This window comes from Ambystoma mexicanum, chromosome 2p (genome assembly GCF_040938575.1).
Source record: "Ambystoma mexicanum isolate Mex_15411 chromosome 2p, UKY_AmexF1_1, whole genome shotgun sequence".
Classification (NCBI taxonomy): Eukaryota; Metazoa; Chordata; class Amphibia; order Caudata; family Ambystomatidae; genus Ambystoma; species Ambystoma mexicanum.
This window is the reverse complement of record NC_090923.1, coordinates 630822505-630846475: the sequence shown is the minus strand read 5'-3', so window position 1 is coordinate 630846475 and position 23971 is coordinate 630822505. Positions and strand designations below refer to the sequence as shown.

The following is a 23971-nucleotide window of genomic DNA, read 5'->3' as shown; positions in this document are numbered from 1 at the left end:
ATCCATAACCTGCCTACCCACACTCTGGGTAAATCTTCGGATCTCGTATTCATCACCTCTCTCTCAGCCACCAATGCTACTGTCACACCATCCATATCTGATCACTCATACTTCTTCCTTGTACCATCACCAGGCTGGAAGACTGATGATGCAAAATAGGGCCAGATTTAAAATTCTTCTCCTGGTTCACTAATCTATCCATGGTAAGGCACCACTGTATCTATATTCCTCTATCCAACTCTATAAGCCTTCTTGTAATCTCTGCTCCGCCTCCTTGACTACCCTTGTGGCTCTCCGCCATCACCGTGCTGCTTCCCGCTTTCGCTCCTTCTCTTTTTGCTCTGCTTGCATGGAATTCTCTTCCCCCGGACATCCAAGGAAGAGTCCACACGGATTTGTTCCAATCCAAAGTAAAAACCTACCTCCTCGCCTCAGTTACCCTTTTAACCTACCTCTCATCTGCCTGCTAGCTAAACTTTTTCTCTTGCCTCTAACCTGCCTCTGTCCCTCACTTCCTCTGCCTCCAGTCTAGCACTTCACCCATTATGATCACATCCCGAGCCGAGCTGGCCGTACCACCTACGTGCACTTAAAAATGTCCAATGTTTATTGTCCTTAATTCATGTATGTCTGCTAATGTATTGTTTTGTGATCAAAAGAGCATTGTTCTCCCTGTATATTAATGACTCAATAAAGATTAAAAAGGTTAACAAGATACAGATACTGGGGCCTTGCTTAAAACGTGCAGTTTTTGCCTTTGGGGAGAGGTACAGCACCAAAAGCTCAATAAAGCTACAAATGGAAACACAATTTCAGCTGGTGCAGAGCTAATGAAATTGATTTTTTCATTTCATTTTCACCACACCTGTGGTACTGTCTTTTCTTTTACATTTTGCCCGGCAGGCGCTACAGGTGACTACGCTAAAGGGATGCTGGGCAGCGCTTTTATTTTCAAGCGTACGCCGGAACAAGGACCACCATACTTCACAATACCTTTTTGAAATGCAATTTCTTAACAAACTTCCCAATAGATTGCCTGTGGCTGCTTTTATAGTGCTGTCCTGGGGTTTAGATCTGGTCCTCTTACTTAATGCAACCTCCCTTTGAGTCCATGCATTCTTGTCCGCTCAGGCTCCTTACATGGAAAACTATTTTGTGGCCACTACTTCAGCACGCAGTGTTAAGATGGATTTCTGAACGCTGACCTAGTGGGCAGAGGTTCAGAAGGCTAGCCTAGTTTCTTGGACAGGGAACCCTTCTGGACAAGCCAGACAAATCAAGGTAGCATTGGCGGCAGTCGAGACTAGGTCTCAGGAGGGGTGAGGGTGACTGAAGGACCTCAATGAGCACACAGAGTAAAGAACACTTACAAATCACTCCCAGTCAGGTGTGTGTGTGTGTGTGTGTGTGTGTGTGTGTGTGTGTGTGTGTATATATATATGTATATATATCAAACATACAAGTACATTTATCCACAACCTTTGAAGTTCAACACACAGTAGTTATCAACAGTAATATATTTAAATCAACACAATCCTACTAAAATACATATATACAGGACCAAATGGCCTAAAGGATTAATGCACAAAATGGGGCCACAACCTGAAAAGGAAAGGAAGAAGGCAGTGCAAGAAATATTTAGGCAGTTCTGCAGTAATCACAAACCTAACTAAAAGGCAGTCCAGTCTCTAAGAAGAGTGGAGCCTATTTCTCAAATGTACTTGCAATGTTGGCACACGCAGTAGTGCAGATGGGTGAAAACGGGGTCTGTTGTAGGAAGGAAGGTGGGTGAGGTGATGCAGAATAAGTTCCCACTATTTGTGAGTGTCTCCCCAAGAAGGCAGAACAGGTTCCAGGATTTGGGAATAGTTTGGTAGCTCAGGCTATCTGAGTAAAGGAGAGTGGCCCTCCGGGGACACTGGTGCGTAAAAATGGGTGGATGCGCTAGGGGCCACCGGTAAGTGTTGCAAATACTCACCGACCCCAGGCGCACTCCATACCAAACTTCGCCTGTCGACTCCACTTCGGTTGCAGGTTCTAATGCGGCAATTGTGCGGCTCTGAGGCTGTCACCAGCGAAGTTACAGCGAGGATTCCCAAACAGGACAGTGGCGATTTCTCCACTCCTAGTGGATGGATCAGGCCAGTTCCACTGTAGCAGGCTTCAGGGCACAGGGGAGCATAGCAGCAAGGCACCTATGAAGTTCATCACCACGGCTGGGCGACACAGTAACTGCGCGTACTACCTGAGAATGCCAAGTGTACAAAATTCGGTGTGAGTGCGCTGTGAACACAGAGCATGCAATGTACCAAGTCTCACGGGTCTCCTCGACACTGCGGCGGTGTCATAGCAAAGGTTGTGCGCAAGCTGGTCAGCCCACTGGTTGGCCCAGGGACACTTCCGAGAAGGCTTACTTGCAGGGTTTGATGAAGGTGCCGAGAATAGTTGGTCCCACTATTCAAATGGGTCGAAGCTTCTTCGCAGACCTTCTAGTTCGATCAGATGCAGAGGGGTCCAGCGGGACAACAGCAGGCTCAGAATCTCCTTCACGCCAAAACAGAGGACCCAATGGGAGAATCTGCTCACATACAGGCACACCATACGTGGACCAATCACGGACCGCGGTGGTCCCAGGCATTCTCAGCACACCAGACTCTTTGGTACCCTGGATGTGTATTGGAACCAGACAGTCCAACCCACATCCTGGAAGCGCACACAAGGCATGCAGAAGCCAACAAAAGCTTGGTATTTCGTGGGAGAATGCATGCTTAAATAAGGACTGATCTGGGTCAGCTCGACTTGGGGAAGGTGAAGGGGCAAGATGGCTAAAGACAGGAAAAAGAACCTTGTGACATGGCTATTTTGGAGCCAGGCCGCTTTTCTGTGCCAAACGCGGTAAACGCGGTTTGAATGGCAATAAAGGGTTATATATGAAACGATAAGCTGCCACCAGCCCTGTCCAAGGCACATCTGCACTTCTCCTTAGAAAAATCCTTCAAGGGTATCTAGGGACCTGGGAAATGACAGGAGGACCCAAGCGCACTGTACTGTGAGGTACATTGTGCACTTGTAACATGTTGCAGAAAAGTTGTAACATTGAAAAGCACTAAGGGAAACAAAGTCTCCCAGTACTGACTGTCTTTAAGGGCATGTCAGTTGCCCCATAAAAAAAGTGAGTGAAAAAGCCCAGGGGAGTGCAGCTGAAGGCTGTGCTCCAGACTATGGTGTTAAATAGCAGCAAAAAGTTGGGGGGGGGTTACACAACTGGAGGGAAAACTTCACATAAATGGGAATCTTTCCTAACACACAGTTACCATTTTGCCTCCATTCACAGTATTCTCTGATGCTTATTTTTTTATTGTGTTTGGTTACATAGAAAACCTTCACAATGATTTTATGAAGGTATCTAGGAACAAGATTTAATGATTCATTCACAATAGCATATTCACAATTTTAAAAAATATCAAACATGTCTCTATATCGCATAACTGTTTTGCAGTACACAGATTAAATATACATTTTTTTCACTAAAACAAAACATTCCCCTTTCTATACATATATTTCATAACAAGACAAAAACATTTAAGCAAACATACCATTGCTTCAAGTTATTCTAACAAAACTAAGCTACACTTCACGTACAGATAACAATAAAAATTAATTAATCACTACTAAGATTCTAGTTCATTTGATGACAAGATTAGTGCTATTACCCCACATACATCTCATCCATAATGAATTTCTAGATAAAACCGATCTCGTCAACATATGATGTCCAAATTCTTTAACTATTAGTGCCTCAAAACACTCACAGAGCATCACCAACTGTTTGAGACTTTCAAACTCATTTTCATTTTTGGAAAAGCGACATTTCCCCAACTTTACACTAATATCTTTCTCTTTCCTTTCCCAGAATTGTATGCGTTTGTTTGTGTGGAATTGATTTAATTTAAAACGCAAATAGTTTTCTAGCTATTACACACGGAAATTGTAATAAGTATTTTGGGCGATCGCCCCATTTCCTTCTGAAAGTAGCAAATTCCATATATGACTTATATCTACCAAGCTGATCCGATTGCATACATCAATAAAACAATTGGAACTTCCTTTTGAAGCATGGAAGTCCAGCAACCAACTCCGCTTTTGATACTACAATGAGATCTAATATTGCATTCAATGTGGTTACAAATTTAGTCAGATGTCAATGACCCTGCTGCAGTCATTGTTTTAAGATCTTCATAAAGTGAATTACTTGGAGGGAATAGCATTTTCACATAATTATTCAGCAGTCTCCAATGCCATTTAACTGATAGAGGTAGTAGCCCTAATTCATGGTGTACTATATCATTAGGAATTGATTGTGCCAGTCCCAACACCTTTTTCCACATTGACCCTTGCATTATATCCAGAATTTCATCTATCTCAACAGTACAGATGTCTACAATTTAAGTAATCGCAGGTTCAATTTTGAGCAGATAGAATTGGATAATCGCATCATTGAAAAATTACAATATTTGCGATAAATAACACACATTTGAGCTGTCAGTGGTCTGTTTTTCATTCAACCGCTCCTTCCACCATTTCTTTGAGTATTGATCAGATAAGGTGTATCCCAAATATCTTATGGTTTTCACAGTTTCCAGACTTACATTTCCAATAAACCACTCAAATTGTAACACGTTTCTCTTCCCATCGGAAAAGATAACAATTTGAGATTTTGATTGATTTATATTTAAGTTGTAAGATTGTGCAAATTTCAGCAAGAGATTGAGCTTGGTTTGAAGCCCAAAAGGAGTTTGATCAAATATCAAAAGGTCATCTGCAAACCCGATGTAATTAAGTTTCAGATGGCCAAGTTGTACCGGAAAAATAATAGCATCATCCCAACATTTTTCGAGGTCCGAGATATACAAATTAAATGGGACCGCTGCCAAAGAACCGCCTTGTTTCAACCCAACTTCTGTTGGGATTTCGTCCGTGAGTGCCCTCTCTGCGTTTAAGCATACTCTGTAGGTAGTAGCGGAGTGCATGAGTGCGATAAGTGCTAACAAATGAAGAGGGAGCCCTAAGTGAATCATCTTTGCCCACAGAACATCTCTGATCACTGTGTCAAATGCAGCGCTTAAATCTAAAGCAGCCATATACACAGCCCCTGCATGAGGGCGCTTAGTTTGGCACTGCAGTTGGGAGACAATTGTTGCATTCAGTGGACAACCCATCATTTTCTGAAACCCAATCTGGAATTTGGACAGAGTAGAGTACTTGTTCATATATATTTGCAATTCTTTTAGGATCAGCTGAGTAAAAACTTTAGAAGATGCATCATTTAGGGCAATCGGTCTAAAGTCTGATGGCTCGCTTGCAATTTCTTTTTTTATAAACGGGTATTATAATCGCAGAACACCAAGTTAGGGGGATCTTTTTGTTCCTAAATATGTTATCAAACTTATTTCTGAGAATCCACGCCCACACCTCAGGATCAGCTTTCAATAAACACAGCGGGATCCCATCTGGACCAGCTGCTTTTGAATTGTTGAGTTTCTGAATAGCATTCTCAATATCTTCAATTAACCAAGAAGAATGATCGAATATGTGATGATCGCATCGATGAGGTCCTTTTATGTCGAAATTCTGTGGTAGTTTACATTTTTGAGTAATGTAACCCACCCATACCGAGGCCAGAATTGCAGGTTCTTTCATCCCTACATTTCTACCATTCATTGTCCTAAGAATCGCCCAAAGCTGTTGTGAATCATATTTGTACAAGTCATACATCATACATTGATTGTCCTTAAGCGTAAAATCCCATTTAAGTCTCTTGATTTTGTTTATGAATTAGGATTATACGTTTTTTCCTCAAGACCATATAATTCAACAGTAAGTCGTAGTTTTCCCAGTTGGCGAAGTTTGGTATTTTTTTCAATTTTTTGTTGGTGAATCGCTAAATTGAAAGCATGTCCATGTAATTTAGGTTTCTGTGCCAATTTTAACTGGAGTTATATATTTCAAGTGTCTTTGTATCCCAATAGTCATCTGTCGGTCTAGATCCTTGTTATTGGAGCTGTTGAGCGCCCCCTTCACACCAAATAGTGAGTCAGCTCGAATAAGACACATAAGCTTGTAACATACGGATGGACTCCATCTAATAGAGAGTCCAGGTCTAGCCATCTCAATTAGCTCAAAACAAGGATTAGCATTATCGCCAATTGGGAACCCTCAACCTTATAGAAATTGCCAAGTGGTCACCATATCACAAATTGATAATTGAGACTGTCTGAGTTTTTAAAAAGTGAGGTTGAGAGATACAAATAGTCAATATAAGATCGTAGACAACCACGATTCCAAGTGTAGGGGGTTGCAGTTAATTTGGGGGGTACCAATTGTATGTCCCAATTCAACAACAAAAATGACCCATTTCTGGCCATTCTTAACAGTACTTTGTGCTGAATTGGCTGTTTCAGCAACATTTTTCATGAGGGGCTGGAAACAAATGGAGTTAAAATCCCCACCCACCACAAACCCCACCTGGTCATTTTGCACTAGTGTACTTTCAAGTATTATATCAATAGTTTCCACTAGTTGCTCCCAAGAGATACGCAGTTTATTCACATATATGCATATGATCACCATTGAGATCATAGGTGACCCTTGTAAAGTTAGTTCGACAGCCATGATAGCAGCATCTTTATAAAGTAACACAGAGGCAAACTTAGAAGAGTTCTTAATAAGAATGACTAGTTCTCCAGATGGCCTTCCCTTAGCTCCCCTGGTCGCATATTGAGTAAAGCATACAAAACCAGCAACATCAAAATGTGACATCTACATAGTTTCTTGGAGCAAAATCACATCAGGACGCTTTTCCAAGTCCAACTTTTCAAACTATCTGAGAAAATTAGCTAGCCCACAGCTATTCCATGATAGCAGGACAAAAGGTACTACATTACGCTAAATTTTTGGTATTCCCACTGGAAGATGGAACGTTTGCCATTTTTGATTTGGTAGTAACCACTAATAGCAGCTGCTAATGCAAGAATCTGTCTCATCGTGTCTTCATTAATTTTAGGAAGTGGGCTTTGTAGCAGCAACTCTCCTTTCATTGACTCATTATCAAGTCGTTTTTCCAGAAACGTCTCAGCCTCCTGCACATTTTGAAAATATGAGGGAGCAGGCCAATATTAGCGAAGTTTTCCCTTTGTTCCCAAACCATCTTCATAATGATCATTGACTGGAAACCACAAATCATACGATTATTATGATTCGTGGCTAAACGTATCCATTCTGTCCTCAGAGCGAAGTGTTCTTATGGGAGGAATCACTTGAAATGCCTTGAGGATAAATGTTCTATTCAAACTAGATTTACCATTTATCGGCATATTGCTTTCCCAACCCATTATCGTGGGCATTCCATGGTGCAGAACATACTTGGTATTACCATCACTCTTGATGTTGTCCTCTTTACCCATCCCGTTTGCAGAGCTACCATGTATGTGCCCTTTGCTGCAGCCCTTGATCTCATCATCACTTTCCTCTGAGTATTGTGCGATTTTATTAGTGTTTCCAGCTATTGTGGTTTCACGGTCTGGAAGTCCCCCTTCAGAATCTCCTCCTTGTATCCCTACCCAAAATAGCCATCATCCAGGGCTCACCATTATTTTCCTTCAGGTTTATATTAGAGATATTAGTTCCCAAAGTAAGCAAGGGCACAATATTTTTCTTTACCACCATTTTTTTTATTGATGACAGGATAGAATTGTGAGAGGGCAGTTTGCGCTGCTGAGTAGCAAGCCACAGGCACATTATTAGTGTTAGCATTCTGTCCTTTATTCAGAGAGTGCCACTGCACCGTCTGGTTGGGGATAACCTCCTTCAGTCACCTCCCGCTTATGTTTTACCTTCTGTGTTTTTTTTTCTCGCCGCATTTACATCAACTGCCTGCACCACCGGATTTATGTTAAAGTGCACCTTCGATTCCTCATCTTAATTGGTGCAGGTCAATACCAAAATCCTCTTCCGTGGTACCAACTACACCTTTAAGATTTATGGACTTCTCTTTACTTTTATTTGCATTTCCCTTCTTAACTTTATTTGCTTTTGCCTTTCTTTTCAGGGCTCTCGCAGCAAGTCGCTTTACTCCGCGTGTCTAAACCACTATAGATTTTTCTGTTCCCTCCTCCTCCAAAGGTTAGATGCGTTTAGAACCTTCTCATTCACACCATTATCCGAGAGATCGATCAGGTTGGTCAATACAGTTGGACTATCCAGCCCCTCCCTATTAGGGTTAATCTCCTGTATAGGTGGGGCTGGGGTCACAGCCTGTCGTACTCGCTCAGATAGAAGGCAATCCTTTATGAATGCAATATCCATACCTATCCGTTGAATGGCAGTGGATGTGGTACCGACTACAACATCTTTGCCCTGGTTTTCATTATTAGTTTGCATACTCGCAATCAGTCACGCAAGCTGTCATTTCAGCGAAGGAGTTTAATTCCACATCTACCATCCTTGCGTCCCATGGCTTTTGTGTTTCGTTATCAATCAGTACGACCCCTTTCTTTGGGTCGGCAGTAAGTGCTGACACTGCCTCACAAGTAAATAAGAAACCTTCAACTGTATTCATTTTACACAGAAGATCATTCATGGTAGCTCTCATAATTCCTATCTCGCAATGAGTCTGCTCATGCCCTTTATCAAGAAGATCCAAAATTCTGGATAGGACCGGGAAATCTGCACCAAAATTAGGAGCATCCTGAGCACGTAAATCAATCTTCTCTTCCTGAGCCAAAAGCTCCTTTCTTTTCTCTCTTGGAATTATCCCCGAGTTCTGTTCAAATAGAATCATTTGTTAATTCGGGTCAGTGAATGGGTTTCTGGGCGTAGGTGAACTGACCCTCTGTGAATGATGCCCTTTGCCATTCACTAATTCCCTTTGCCATTCCCTATGCAGGTACCGTCCATACAATTGCCATCCATACCATGCCAATAGTCATTTGGTTTGTTAAGTACAGAGAGGCTGAACATGTGGACGTCATCTATGCCCATACTTATTTTGGTAACCGGGGTGGAAGGTCCTAAAGAGAACCTCATACGTTTCCCCACCTCTGCCTCAATGGCTGGTCCTAACATTGAACAATCCTCCAAACCTTTACGGGTCGAATTAGTTTCCTTTAGTTGACACCTCATTCAAAATCTTGGAACAATCCCCAGAATTAACCACTATGGTTTCCGCTTCAAATGCAAAATCATTGACCTCCTTGACATTATACTTAATAGGGCAGGGTTCCGAATCATAGTGCAATGTATCTTTTTGCAAATCATTCACATGGCTTTCTTTATCCTCCTCCACGTTAGAATTAAGATGTGCCATTTCAGAGTCAGAGGCAGGGCAATAATTATTACACTCAGAAGCCCCCAGTTCAACCTGCAATAAAGATAGGCTCCAAGTGACCCCCTCTTCGCTCACTGGTGGATCATTCAACATTTCTGCATGCATCTGTGAGCCAATGAGCTTCCTACCACTTCTTAGCCCATTTACCATAGTGACACTTAATCAAACAAGTTTGATGGCTAATAAACAAATAAATCCCACCTAAGTTAGCAGCTAAGTTTGTGTGTAGTGCTTTCAGATAATTTTGTACATATCACACAATGCGGCAAATAGCTTTAGAACATTTTAGCATCTCTTACGATAGTGTACTTGTATCACAAGAATAGGGTTAAATCAGCTTTGAATATCACCCGCCTTTGCTCATACTATACTATAGAGCTATTCCGCTTACAAGGGAGCTTTATCGTTATCACACACTCCCGGGATTCAGAGTACGTGTTTTCCTGGAGATTTATAACACTGAATGGGCACATTGCACTCGCCACGCAGCCAAACAGCATAAACAGCACTTGCAGGCGCTTCCGTGGGTGCGCTTGCGAGTGGCTGTTGTTTTTATGCTCCCACGTGGACCAAAGGGGGCGGGACTAGTAGTCCAGCTAAGAATAGAGAAGGAAAGAAAAAAAAGCCTAATTGGGCGGGCGCTAGATACAGCGCGAGGTGGCGGGGTAGCGCAATGCAATGCAGCGCAATGCAAAATAAGCTGCAACTACTTTTTGAAAGGAAAGTTACTGTGAAAATAGCGCATTTTGGCGCACTGTCTCTTGAAGTTCTTCTCCTTGCCGACTCAAAGCAACAGTTAGAGAGTCAGCCACAGTGAGGCGAGCAGCAAAGTCCAGCCAGCAGAGACAACCACAGCATAAACAGCACTTGCAGGCACTTCCATGGCACATCTCTGATGCTTGAGTATGCCCCACCTTTCTTCCTAAGGTGGCCTTTGAAATTCACCTATCTCAAAGAATTTACCTTCCAGTGTTTTACACTGCTCAATGTCCATCTAAGGAGGAGGAAAGGATGCACATACTCCTATAAGGCACTAAGATTTTACATCTCTAGAGCAAGGAATTTCAGAACGGAGGACCGATGTTACACTGGTCCTAGAGTAGGTAAAATGGTGTCAAAACAGACATTAGCAAGATGGATAGTTTTGTGTCTGATTGCTGCTCCTTTGCACAGTAGGAGATTCTCTGAGTGCTTTAGAGCACACTCAACTAGAGGGATGGCTGCTACTCTAACCTTCCAAAGAGGAGTTCCACTGTTGGACATCTGCCAGACCTCGACAAGGTCCTCGTTACATACCTGCTTGAGTGCTCTATCGGGTCAGGATGCCCGTTTTGTTTGGGTGGTCTTACAAAATGTCTTAATTTGGTCTTCAATAGGAGTCTTAAGATGAGGAATCTGTGGGAGGATGCAATCCATTAGAAGGCAAATCCAGTACTGTTCTTCCTGACGGATGTTCCTCCCACACATTCCTCATGCCCCTCCTCACATCCTTCGTACAAGTTATGTATACCGACGCAGACGTCCTGTCCGGCCTCAGGTAAGGAATGCACTGACCGATCCCATTGCCAATTTCGCACAACACCCCTGCTTTTGAAAAGTCCTAGAACTGCTAAAGCAGGACGAATTTATCCCAAGAACATTTCCAGAGATAAGTAATCTGTTCCTTAATAGTTGAGCCACCCCATCAAGGACAATGTGTAACCTTTGCCCATGTTCTCTATTAATTTTATCCCACAGTGGAAAGATATTAGTTTTCTATAAATTGCCTATTAGTCTTTAAATAAAAATGAAGACAGTTGTTTGATTGAGGTACAGTCTAGTTAATGCCACCTTTTTTCTGTTGCTATTAAAACTCCTCTCGGAATGCTTACCATTTATGTTTTTATGTTTCTCTATGTGTGAGCGCCCTGAGGTCTACGGGCGAGTGGCGCGATATAAAAAATAATATAGATAGATAATGATCCCCAAGTATTGAAAACTCTATTTGACTCTCAAAGGGGAAAGATTGTAGCTTTGCCATTTTTATCAACCTCTCTCAAGGGATATAACTGGTTTATTGCAATTTTACTTCAAATTGTGAATAGTGACAATATTGCTTCATTGCCTCTAGCAAAACAGGAATGGATATCTTGAACGCTTTCAAATGTACTGAAATATCATCTGCTTAAAGGCCCAATGTATACATCTTGATTTCCTCCCCCTGCCGCCCCCCTTCCCTCCTAATTTATTTCTCTGGATAAATGTGATGATCCTAATTGCAGGAGCTAAGTGTTCCATTATTAACTCAAATAATAGTGGTGACAGAGTATAACCCTTTCTCACCCTATATATCTGTATCCCCCTATATACCCATTTAGCCCCCTGTCTCTAAGTTTCTGTCTGTCGCTATATTCCCACCATCCTGTTAACATGCCTGGTCTCGGGTGCACTAAAGATAACCATCACATCACCACTCTTGCTCTCTACTATACACTATTACTCAACTAGAACACAGCTATAGCCCTGATTAATTCGGCCTAGCTGTCCACATACGAATACGACCTCATCATCACCTCATCACTCTAATAAAATGCAGCTAGCCGAGCACATTCCGGCTTAGTTGCTCACATATGCGTCCTTCAGGCCTAACGCAGCCAGAGCCCAGTCTGGATGTCTACCCACCAGACTCCACACATCCAACTGACATCCCCAGCACCACACCTAAATGCTAGGTCGCGCAGCTAGCAACCAGCAATTACACCAGCTGCACACTTATCTGGTGCACCCATGCATCCTACGACACTCTCTCTACTGACCAGAATGACGGTTCCCGAGGTCGTTCAACCTACCAGCACTTTGAGGTCATACCAATGATAGAGCGCTATATAAATGCCAAATAACATAACATACCATTTTAAATCAATCTTGTCGGATTTAACTCTGTTAACCATTATTTGCGCATAGGGTTTAGAGTAAAGGGTTCCTAGTCATCATATCCATCCTTCTCCCGGACCTGCCATCCAGTACTACACTCATAAACACCAGCTGACCTGGTCAAAAGCAGTCTCTGCATCCAGTGAAAATCCGTCCGTGTCAGCAGTCTCTTCTCTAAGGGAAGCAGTCAGATTTAAAGTTTTTTTAATATTGTCTGTCCCTTGCTTTCCATGTATAAAACCTATTTGATCTTGTTTGTGCACTTGTTCCAGTAGGAGCTCATCCATTCTGGTTGCTAAGATTTTGTTCTTTATTCCTATTCGTCATAGCTGCTTTGAGCAAAGACATGGGTTATAAGACCTGTATTCCTTTGGATACGCCCCCTCCTTGAAGTTTGGAAATGGTTTCCACCAAGTAGGAGGGTGGAACTTTTCCCTCTTCAAGAATTCCATTAAAGACTTGAACTAGAAATGGTGCCAGGATGACCAAAATTTGCTTCTAAAAAGCAACTGTAAAAAGCTGAAGGGAATTCATAGGGAGAGAAGCATGTTTTTGTCCTTTTGGTGTACTAGAGGAGGATGAGTCTCTTGGGCGACTTCAGCCACAGGTTACATAATCTGCTATTAGTTGCAAGAGTATGTCGGGTAATACAATGGAAAAGTTCTCAACTACCCACTCAAGGGGAATGGATTTGAAAAGTCAAAGAAATATTCAACATGAAGCATGTGACAGTCCTGTTGTATGACGACCCCCTAAGGATTTAGAATTGTAATGGTCAGCCTTCCTAGAGTGATATGGTGATGGGTTGTGACAAGGGAGGACACTCTGTTAGCAGGGTGAAGACTGAGCCAGTAGCTAGAGATCACGGGGGACCAATGGGAAGGAGAATGAAAACCCCCTGTGCTCCTTTTTCTCTTGGAACATCGAGCCCTATAAGCATATGTCCTTTTCTTTTCATTGTGTCGGAGGGGGGTAGGGTCAGAAAGTAGGATGGTAAGATGAGAAGTAGGTTGTCAGTTTTCTTGATTGTATGGTCTTTGGGTGAAAGGCTATTTTGGTAGATCTTTAGAGCGACACATCATTGGTTAAGAACCTTTTTTTTCCCTTTCCTGGTACCTCCAAGAATTTTGATTGGCATTGCCGGAGAATCATTCTAAGATTAGGAATCTGCAGAGGAGATGGTATCCATTAGAGGAGTAAGTTAAGAGTACTTTATTGGTAACATCTAATCTGATGGATACAATGCCTCTTCTGCAGACTACTTAATCTGCCTGCCCTCAGTCGCCTCAAAGGCTGCCAGTCCACATTTGCTGTTAAGTATCCAGGGCATTGTTGGGCATGCATGTATGCGCCCCTTTTAAACCTAAGTACCGTCGCTTGCCGTGGAGGCCAGGAGGTGCTGTGTGGGGGTGATTTAAATTTGATGTCCCAGCCTAAAGTCTGAAAATGTCAAAGATAAGGAATCTGAAAAGGAGACTTGTATCCCTCAGAGCCAATGTTACCTGTAAGCGACGTGACTTGTTTTGTTAGCCTTCTTTCACCGGTGTAATCTGTAAACAGAATATTGTTTCACTTCACACATACATTTAGCTCTTGGTCCTTGTAAAACGGTCTTCGGATGGTGCTTTTATTTTGAACGAATATCGTGGCAATTTATTCTCAAAACATATTGTGGCAAAGGCATAGACTGTGCATGCAGCTGTTTTTTATGAGTTTTTTTTTTCTTGCAATGCTTTCGAGACCTTTGCATTGATGGTTCAAAATATTTTGGCAAATGATGCGCTTGCTGCAGCAGATTTTTCTAACGCTTCCTTTTGCTTACTGTCCAATAACTATACTCTTAAATATCTTTCAGATTAGAACAGGGTATGACGGTATGGGAGGCCGGACGAAGTTCATACAGCCTGTATCCTTTGCCATTGAATGTGTGTTTTATTGAAGCCTTTTATGGGGTGGTGTCTAAAGTTAATGTACTCTCGAATAGTGTCTTTTCTGAGGTTCGAAATACAATAGGTTCGAATCAAAAGGACCGAAAACAAAAGGTTCACATTTTTTTTGAGGTGGAGTGGGGGGGTTCCCCCAACCCACGTTTTTGTGGTAAAAACCACTTTCTTTACCTAAATGGAAACCAAAAAAAAAATATAATACAAAAAAAAATTAAAACCTTTTGTTTTTCGATCCTGTTGACTCTCACCTTTTGCATTAAAACCTTTTGTATTCAATCCTTTAACTGGACACCTCTGCTTTGTACAAGCATAGGTCAGATCTCATATTCAAGCTAGTGCCATTGCCCATCTGTAGGTGCACCGGGCACAGTATAGCATATCGCAAAAGCTGGTGGTTTCAAAAACAGTTCACTTTGACTAGTGGAAGACCTACTTTTGGCTACGATCTACCCTCGATCTGTCTGAAAATGTACTCTGGGGACAAACCCACAGCATCAAAAGGTTTCATCTGGTATCAAACTATGCACACCCCACAGAGATCCGTAATCACTGGTGCTTAAGATTCAAGCTCTCATTGAGATTCATTGTGATTTAAATCAATTATGTTGAACTTTATTTACACACTTAATAGATATTTTCATACGCTTTTTGATGGCAGAATCAATCATTCTCCAAGACCCAGCTCCTACTCTTAACGGGTTAGGCTTTAACCTGATTTATCTGGTAACAAGGTGTTTATCCTGTATAAGGAGTTGTTGGTGTCCAGCAAATTACTTTTGACTGCTCTTCATCTCACATTGCAACACATATTAATGATCTAGATTCTGCAGTTGAACATGGGAGGGTAGATCAGGAATGGGTATTTATGTAGGACTACAGGCATTCAAGATAGTTTTTCCATTGCAGCGGAAAGCATCACTTGGACTAGGTGAGTTGAAGTACACGGGTGGTCTTCAATCAAACCTTCCTAACTGATAAATGAAAGAAAGTGAGATTAGACTCTACAAATCCTAACCATTAAAAGGCCATTTGCCACTGTTGATTGATGATAGATCTGCATGCCTTCCACACATGCAATTCACTGAAGAGAATGAGTTGCTTGATCCGGCTGAAACAAACTTTAAAAACAGGGATAACCCCAAATTGGTCTTCCTTTCCATTTTAGATGACCTGAAAGCAAATCGCGATCTTGATAATGCAACTGCCCTCTTCCTGCTTTTTCTCCCAACTGCTTTTTGACTTACTTGACACCTCTATACTCTGATCCCACTTTTCAGATTTAAGCATCAGGGAATTGTCACTAGAATGGATTTGGTGTGATATTATAATGAATCATAATTGAACCATATGTATTTACATTCAGGGAATGCTTATTTTGAGTGCCCAAAGATCTTTGCTTTCCCCACTGCTATTCAATCTCTATCGTTCTGCTATCTTTTCTAAGATCAAGCTGCTTATCTAACCGTCTATACGTTCACAGCAACCATCTAATTCTAAGGCTTCCAAACAAAAAGATTTTCTAAATTAACTTCAAATATATCAGTGGTTGGCTTCCTATCATGTATTGTTTAAGCCGTTAAAATAACTACCACCTTATCAAAGGCAACCCCGACGATTAGGAATAGGATGTATTAGGGGTCACAATGAATCCTTGAAGCCACAGATTTTCTTGGTGGCTAAGTGGATCTTAATTCTCCTTTAAAATTCTTCCTGTTTCTAGATTTTGATCAAAGACTTATGGCCACCATGGTATTGCCACAAAACATTGAACACCAACACTGCAAACTAACTTTAACACATAATAACGTAAATATAGATGGTGGGGGGGCTAGGTTGGGGTCTTAAGGTGGGGTGATCTGTGGGGTGGGGGTTGTGGGCTACGCCCTCATTAATTTTCATTGTTAAAATCGGGGGTGGGGGGGAATTGGATGTTTTGGGACTCACGCATTTTATTCATGATTTTAATATAGATCCGACCACCACAGCTAATATTCTATCTAGTCTGTAGTTGGGTGCTTCAGAATATCTAATTGCAAGAATCCAAAGAGTGCAGAATATAGCAGCATGATTCTTAAGACTAGAGATCTCATCAGATAAGTCCTGCATGATACCTCTGCACTGGCTTCCAGTGAGACCTAGTGATCTTCAAGGTGCTCTGCTTGGCCTTGACGGCTATCCATGGTTTAGTACCAATGTTGCTGTAGGCAAGTTTCCTACTATGAATCTTTGATCCTCTTCACATCTAACACTTGCAATGCCTCCATATCTGAAATGGGGGAGAGGGGGCTAATCCTTCTTGGGACTAGCACCTCGAATTTGGAACACACTGCCTATCCACATCAGAAACCTATCTGAACTGCCTGCCTTCAAACAAAGCTATCAAAGCTTGGCTTTTTCCCTAGTAAGCCTGGTATTCCAACAAAATATCTTTCATGGAAGAACACTTAATACTATCAAGTGCTAAAAGATTTACACTGTTATTTCTTAATAAGTGTAATCTATAATATGTATATTATATTCTTTCACTCGCACTGGCAAGTTGTCATGAATTTGACTAATAAAACTGCACATTAGACACACTAAATTGCACGGATTGTCAGAAATGTGTATTATCTTTAAGTCACTTGAACAGGCAATTACATTCAGCACATCATACCGCTTTATCTCGATCATCACAACAGCTTAGAACGAATGACTTTGATTCATGGTTTTAATCTTTGTATGATCTGTAACAGCCGAGAACAATTCATCTAAGGACTGAGGCGTAGTTCTATTTCTACTTTGCATATTACAGGGAACTTCATCAAGACTTTCTGACAATTCCCCTTCGGGTGTGCCATTATAACTGTATTATCTGCACTACTTACCTGAATAGAGGTTCCAGGACAACAAGGTCCATGTAATCGCTGCCCTTCCTCATTTGATATTCTGCACCCAATCTATTTGCGTGAACTAAAATAGTATGAGACGAATACTGCCCAAACTCAACTTTTTTACATCAAGGTGCCATGCTTCAAAATATAACTTGTTAGGTTGATCAACATTCACCTTTATGCAGGTTCTGTTCCTGGACTCTGCCACTCTTGACTGTAGACATGGCCATCCCAGAATTGTCATTTGACCTGCAATGCAATGTATTCATCTGTTCTGGAAATAACCTGCTAAACTTGCAGAATTTCCCAAGCAAAATCTTGAGTACCTGCATATCCAACATCACACTGTGGACTAATTTACAATTCATACCTTCCAATTATCACAACACCTTAGTGCATATCCTCCTTTCTGACTTGAACTAAGGTCCGCCTATTTGGGCTGATATGCTCCCATGCTATCACAAAACATGCTTCCCCTCCTAAATTCCCCTTCCCATTGTTGAACATATTTTTCCTGCTTTCCCTTCCTATTATCTTCCCCTTATTTATTCTTTTGCGCCAGCAGCCTAAGGTCTGCATGCCCTGTGGTGGGTGTATAATACGGCACAATAAGGACAAGCCTTGGTGCCACGAACAATACTCAAGTGATTTGGAGATCTGTAAAAGCATATTAACCATAACAAGTGCATCATTTGTAAATGAATCGTAGAATGCCTGCAATGAAGGCTTGGAAGTCTTTGTTTCAAGGAACACATGAACATTCGAATAAGGATGTAGAGAGAATAGTTAATGCTTTACTACAACGTAGATTTGCATCACAGTTTATATCCAGGTATCTATAGTTTTGCAAGAAAAAGGGATTTTCCAAAAGTGTTGTATCAGGAGAAATCCTATATGAATACAGAGGTGGTATTCAGAGCTATACCTTGTCATCTTATCACAAATTTAATTTTATTTTTCTTGACTCTTTTTATTCAGACAAATCTAACAGAAATCCGTCCCCTTCTTTTAACTCTGAATAAGAAGAAAAAGGTATCGCGGCCAACTACAAATACTGCATCGAAGGATTCCACTCAACCTACAATGGATATTTTTCTGAAGTAAAACCTTTTGGAGATAGTTTTCCGATTTGAGAACCAGATGGCACAAACACAAAGCCTTTTGCAGCTCATGGGGTGTTGTAATCCTTGGGATAGGTCATTGAGTCTGTATCCATGATTCTGAAAACACCTTGAAATCCAAATTCAGCACATTGACCAAATGATTCTGCGATCACTACGAATGTCAGTTCTATGCTGAAACTTTTTTTTCTCTTAATGATGGAGCGGAAGATGTTCTGAACCTGAATTCAGGCGTTATTGATGATGTACTTTAAGGTTTGGCTTGCCAAGTGTTCAAGCAACTGCATGGGATTGTCGTGCTTTGGCCAGTGTTTCTACAGACAGTTGGAGATGGTATTCCGAAAACCAGATAAACTCTAGATGGTGAACATTGAACCTTCTATGCAGTGTTGCCTAGAGGATTGGCAGCCTGAGTCTTCTGTAACCAGATAAGACAATATTGTTGCTGAGAGCAGGCTACCCTGTCTGAAACATTTCTGCACCCTGCTGATGGCCTGCTCCTTTTGCCATTACACAAATTAGTTTTTTAATTCTGAATCGCTGTGGCGATATCACACACTGAAACCAGTGGTGAATGGCAGTGGTAGCCTTGAAGCTCACATAAGACCACAAAGCACCTTCTTCTTGCTTTTAGGTTTGTTAAACCCAGGAATCGTGTCCTGGGGTTGCTTTATTTAACATTTCTAGAATATGGATATTGAACACTAGCTGCCCTCGGACATGGTAACTGTTTGCAAAGATAGCACCAAAGAAGCAGCATATGAAACTCCCATAACCTCAACAGCAGAGCACTGAAGGACTGTTAGAAACTTGATGGTGACTTCTAAATCCAATTTAAGTGCTAAAAACATTGGTGACTGTTTTAATCCCAAGTACCAACTTAAACGAGTAAGCATTTTTTTTACCTGGGAAGGAGAATTTAAGAAAGTGTATGTATTTCAATAAGCCCACCCACAGTGTGCAAGCTTACTTTACCATTTTAAGGAAGTTGGATATGGCAAAGCTTAACTTTCTGAAATTTCTGGAGCCACTTCTCTTGTTTTCTAATTTATTTTTCCTTTAGAATTGTATTGTATGGTATTCGGCCTCACTGCACTCACTCATTATTTAAAATATTAAAAATATCAGAATTTATCAAATGTTATTAAGCACTACGTCCAACAGACAGGCAATTATATTCTTCCCAATTTATTCTTTAAAATGACAAATTCTGTACTTTTTTCACCGTTGCGTTTTGTTTTCTATTTTATTTCAGTGCTATTTGTGTATAAAGTTGTTGTACATTTTATTTATGTTTATTCTATACTCAGTTAGCAGGTGGTGAATGGGGCAACTCTATGCCCATCATAACAAAAATGTTGCTTTCAGCCGATGCTCTTTCTGTTGACGAGTTTAAACAGGGACCTATTTTGCAGGGCCAATTCACAGGTTTGTAGAAACTTAATAAAATGTGAAATGTAACCCATTAGGGCCACCATACTATAATGGCATGCAGCTAATGATGCATTGAATTCTTTTTTAAGCCGCATTCAAGTTATTTTTTTAAATGCATATTTGTTTTGTTTTTGTGTGTGTGTATATGTTTGTATAGACTATATTTGGATTGAATTGTAGACTGTAAATGTGTACTTGTTGTGAAATGTGTTTTTAAATTAGTGATAAAAACAGATTCTGAGATTCAGCTAGCTGGTCTAATTAAAAAAAATCCTATTGCCTTGGTTCAGCGTTCTTCACAAGCTGTATGTAAAGCTACCTATGTTGCTTTCAGTGATGATGAATGCCTGCATATGAAATTATATTGAAAACCCTGAACCCCATTTAACCAATCACAATGGTCAGAAAAGGTTGTGTTAAGAAATGTTTGTTCTTTCATCTTCCCATCCCCTCCTTAAAAAATGATTCTCTAGTTGGATTTCACTTAAGACCATGATTGTGTTAATGCTGATGATTGCACTGCTTCCTCCTGTTTACCTTTCCCAGAATTTCAAATTCAAGTAAGCAGAAGACTATCTTGGTATGATTCTTTTTTCTGAACAATTGTCGACAATATCTCATTGCCTCCCTATCTGTTCTTCATCATTGGGAAAATTGAAGAAAAAGCGGTTTGAAAACTGTATTGCTACAATAGTTAAGAAAATGGGTGCTCTAGCTCTTCTACCTTTCATTCGCATGAGGTCAAAACACTTCTCGTCACGTCCAGGGAGGAATGCTTAACTTCAGCGAGATTATGGTGCCAGTTGCAAACAAATGTCTTCTCACAGCTGATGCACCTACATATAGATTGGCTATTTTGAAAGACCCAAAGCCCAAACTGTGCCCGCCAAGGTCTCTGGTCTGCACTGCTCTCCTTTCTTTGAGAATTTTGAAACCCACACCGGAAGCCTTCCAGGCCCTAGCTTCACCTAGTATAACCCATCCTCACTAGAATGGGAATGGCATGGCTCCTGATCAGAAACCGGTATGTTAGGCAAATACCTTTCCCCAACTTGGTCTTTGTTTCTGCAGTAGGAAATAAGCATTACTCCTGCTTTACCTCCTCTTCTGCTTCTCGTGAATAAGGGATGCGTTTCAGACTTTCTTATGATGGATATCCTAGGCCACTATAGCAAAGTGGTATTTGATTTTAAAATGTAGCCCATAACCTCCTTAAAAAGAAATGGTTGGAGATGTTGCCCTCTCGCAGAAAAGGTTGTTCACCAAGTCCTCTTTTTGTTTTAAAGGTGTCCCCCTCCTCCCCCCAAATTCTTACATAGGTGGTGGTTCTCTCTGCGACTCCTGGATAGGCAAAATCAAGTTTAATCTGCGGCCTACACAAAGGGAACTGAAGTGGATAACCATCTGGAGCAGCAGGAAATCACACGCCCCACCAAATGCTCAATGTCTCTACTTCTTTCCCCTGCTCAGAGCACCCTAGTGGGGGTGGGGGGGGGGAAGATAACCATCTTGTTACTATTACTTCGAAGATGTACTGCCATGGCCTTCCCCAGACAATGTATTGGCTGCACTAAAACAGCACCCTGAGAGCAAATGTGCAGCAGAACATTCATGATCCTCCCATCAGTGCCTCCATTCATTTTTAGCTTCAAAATGGACACTGAGGTGCACCAAAATAAAGCCCTAACTGGAGACGGTCATGACTGTGATAGAAAAGGTTGTTCACCAAGTCCTCTTTTTTTTTTTTGTTGTAAAGGTGTTCCCCTCCTCCTCCCAAATTCTTACATAGGTGGTGGTTCTCTCTGCGACTCCTGGATAGGCAAAATCAAGTTTCATCTGCGGCCTACACAAAGGGAACTGAAGTGGATAACCATCTGGAGCAGCAGGAAATCACACGCCCCATCAAATGCTCAATGTCTCTACTTCTTTCCCCTGCTCAGAGCATCCTAGTGGGGGGGGGGGGGATAATTTGGTTTACCCAGGAAATGGCAATTATCACAAAGGGGTTTGGGCCCTCAACTTTATTGTACGTGGTTGTCATAAGATTCAAAGATCTCTCCTGACATCCCACCAGATGACACAGTATATATTGGCATAGCTTGGCAAATGGATTCTAGAGGTAGACACCATTTTTCCAAAAATGTGATAGAAATATCGTAGTACTTTAGTAGGGACCTGCTAAATATCATAATATAATGGATTGTTTCCTCCCACGGATTCCTCATCTATGATATCCCTATCCCAGTGCAGGTGGTGTTCTAAAATGTCTGGGGCCAGTATATATATGCCGCCGGATCCCCATGACCACAATCCCAATTTCTGCATGCTCTGTTCACTAATCAGGAGCATGCTTGTCGAGCGTACATTTTTTTCTCTACACCATGCCTACTCCGTCTAAGGTCCCTGTTTTCAAGCCATGTGCGATCTGCGGCCGACAGATGTTGGTCTCAGATTCGCAACAGATTTGTCTGTATTGCTTGGGCAAGGACCATGAGACCCAGGATTGTGGGTCGTTCCAGTCAATGCACCCAAAGGCCCTCTGGGAAAGGGCAGCGATGCTCTTCAAGGCATAATCCAAGCAGTGTTGCGTAGAAATTTGCTATGCAATTCTGCTGGTTTGCTAATTAAATTGGCACGAATAGCCAATTATTTAAGTTACCCATTTCAATAAAAGCACAGCTCACCGTGCATTCCTCCCTTGTCCTCTGGGCCCTCTCCACCCTCTGTTCACTGCAAGTTCAAAGGGACTAATGGAGAGAGAGTGAAGCGCTAATCATCTCCTCCACTCTTCAGTGCCAAAGGCACGTGTGGGAGTGTTGGACAGGAATTATCTTTTCAAATAATTACCATGAGAAATCGGGGTGCTACTTTTATTAAGCTAACTATATCCTGTCTGTGTAAATTTTATTATTTATTTTTACTTTCCAAAACATGTAAGCTGTGAGATGCATAATTACAGTATTGCTACTGTAAAACACTGCATTATCAACATGTTTTACAGTAAAGATTAGGTTAGCATATCTAAATCTCTTAAAGTCAATTTTATTTAATTTTGTTAGGGCGGATGCATCATATTGCCGAGTTAACACTTTTGAAAATGTATGTGATCGCACAGCCAAATGCTTTTGATGGCAAACCTAGTTATGTGGCCTGTTGGTTACATACATCTTTTCAACTGGTGTTCAATCCATCAGCTGATCCCACACTCCTTGACAATTTATTTTGTCACCCTGTAGCTGTATACCTGCTACCCTGAAAGAGATGGTTGTATACTAAAATAGTCCACCTAATTTGTCCAGTTCTCTGCCTGCCACGCCATTCATTCTGCTTAGTCTCTTACTTTCTTTCGTCTTAAATGATGAATACACAAAGTGAACTAGAGGTTTACGCAAAATAGTGATCAAAAGTTCCATCAAGTCTGTACATCTACAGGTCTGCTGCATTACCATACATTGTGGTTAGCCTCTGCATTATATATTTCCACCTGTGAGAGTGAGCTGGTCAAACTGATTTCCGAGCCTTTTTATCATGTTTGTCTCCATTCATGCAGCTAACCTTTTACATTTTAGACACTCATCCAGGGCACACAAAGTATACTCGCCCACTTTAATAGCCGAGTGGGTTTTAAGCAGGGGATGCTTGAAACATTTATGTAACATTTGCTTTGTTTTCAGTAAATGTCAAATACATGTTTTGCTGGGCATGGCTGGCATCTGGGTAGCAGCACTTGGCCAAACAAAGTGGGATTGTGACGATATGTACCATTTTACAGAAAGCGCATTTACATTTTTTGTCATCCGTTGCCATGGGTCACATGCATTTTTCTTAGGTCGAGTAGCTAAACTAAGTTACTCCACCTGTCGGTCTAGTGGAATTTTAAAGCTTTTGCAAGCCCTAACTCATCTCACTAATTTCTTACATCAGCGTTGCACAAATATACTATATTGTTGCTCATTTTAAATCTTGGGTACAAATAATGTCTGGTGGCATAAAAAACATTGCTAATAAAATGGGTTTGTTTGCTAATCAAGAATATTTTAATTGGCAAGCTCTGCTAATCAATTGTGGAAAACTAAGTTATGCCTTGCTCTTCAGGTTCATCCACAAGGCAAAGGGTGAGTCTCTGTAATTTAATTTGAAGTTGCACGGCATGGAATTGCCACTCTGAAGAAACAATAAGAAGGAAAAGGATAAGAAGCGGCATCGGCAGATGTCCCTGTACCGACATTCCTCTTTCTCTTTGAAAAAGAAAAGCCACCTCTCCAGGGACTCTCCTGAATGGCCGGCGCAGGTAATTTT

The 23971-nt window shown here is 41.4% G+C and overlaps 1 protein-coding gene across 2 annotated transcripts in view; it reads left to right on the top strand.

Moving 5' to 3' along the window:
* Window positions 1–19732, top strand: part of TRAIP (TRAF interacting protein) — a 535773-nt gene extending 516041 nt beyond the window's left edge. The window contains exons 14-15 of one of the 2 annotated variants that reach the window (XM_069644161.1): window positions 14154–14204; window positions 18096–19732. In XM_069644161.1, coding sequence (XP_069500262.1) covers window positions 14154–14204; window positions 18096–18221 — 177 coding nt within the window. In that variant the 3' untranslated portion in view covers window positions 18222–19732. The remainder of the gene's footprint in view (window positions 1–14153; window positions 14205–18095) is intronic. The other variant, XM_069644162.1, reaches the window with a different exon arrangement.
* The last annotated feature ends 4239 nt before the right edge of the window (window positions 19733–23971 follow it).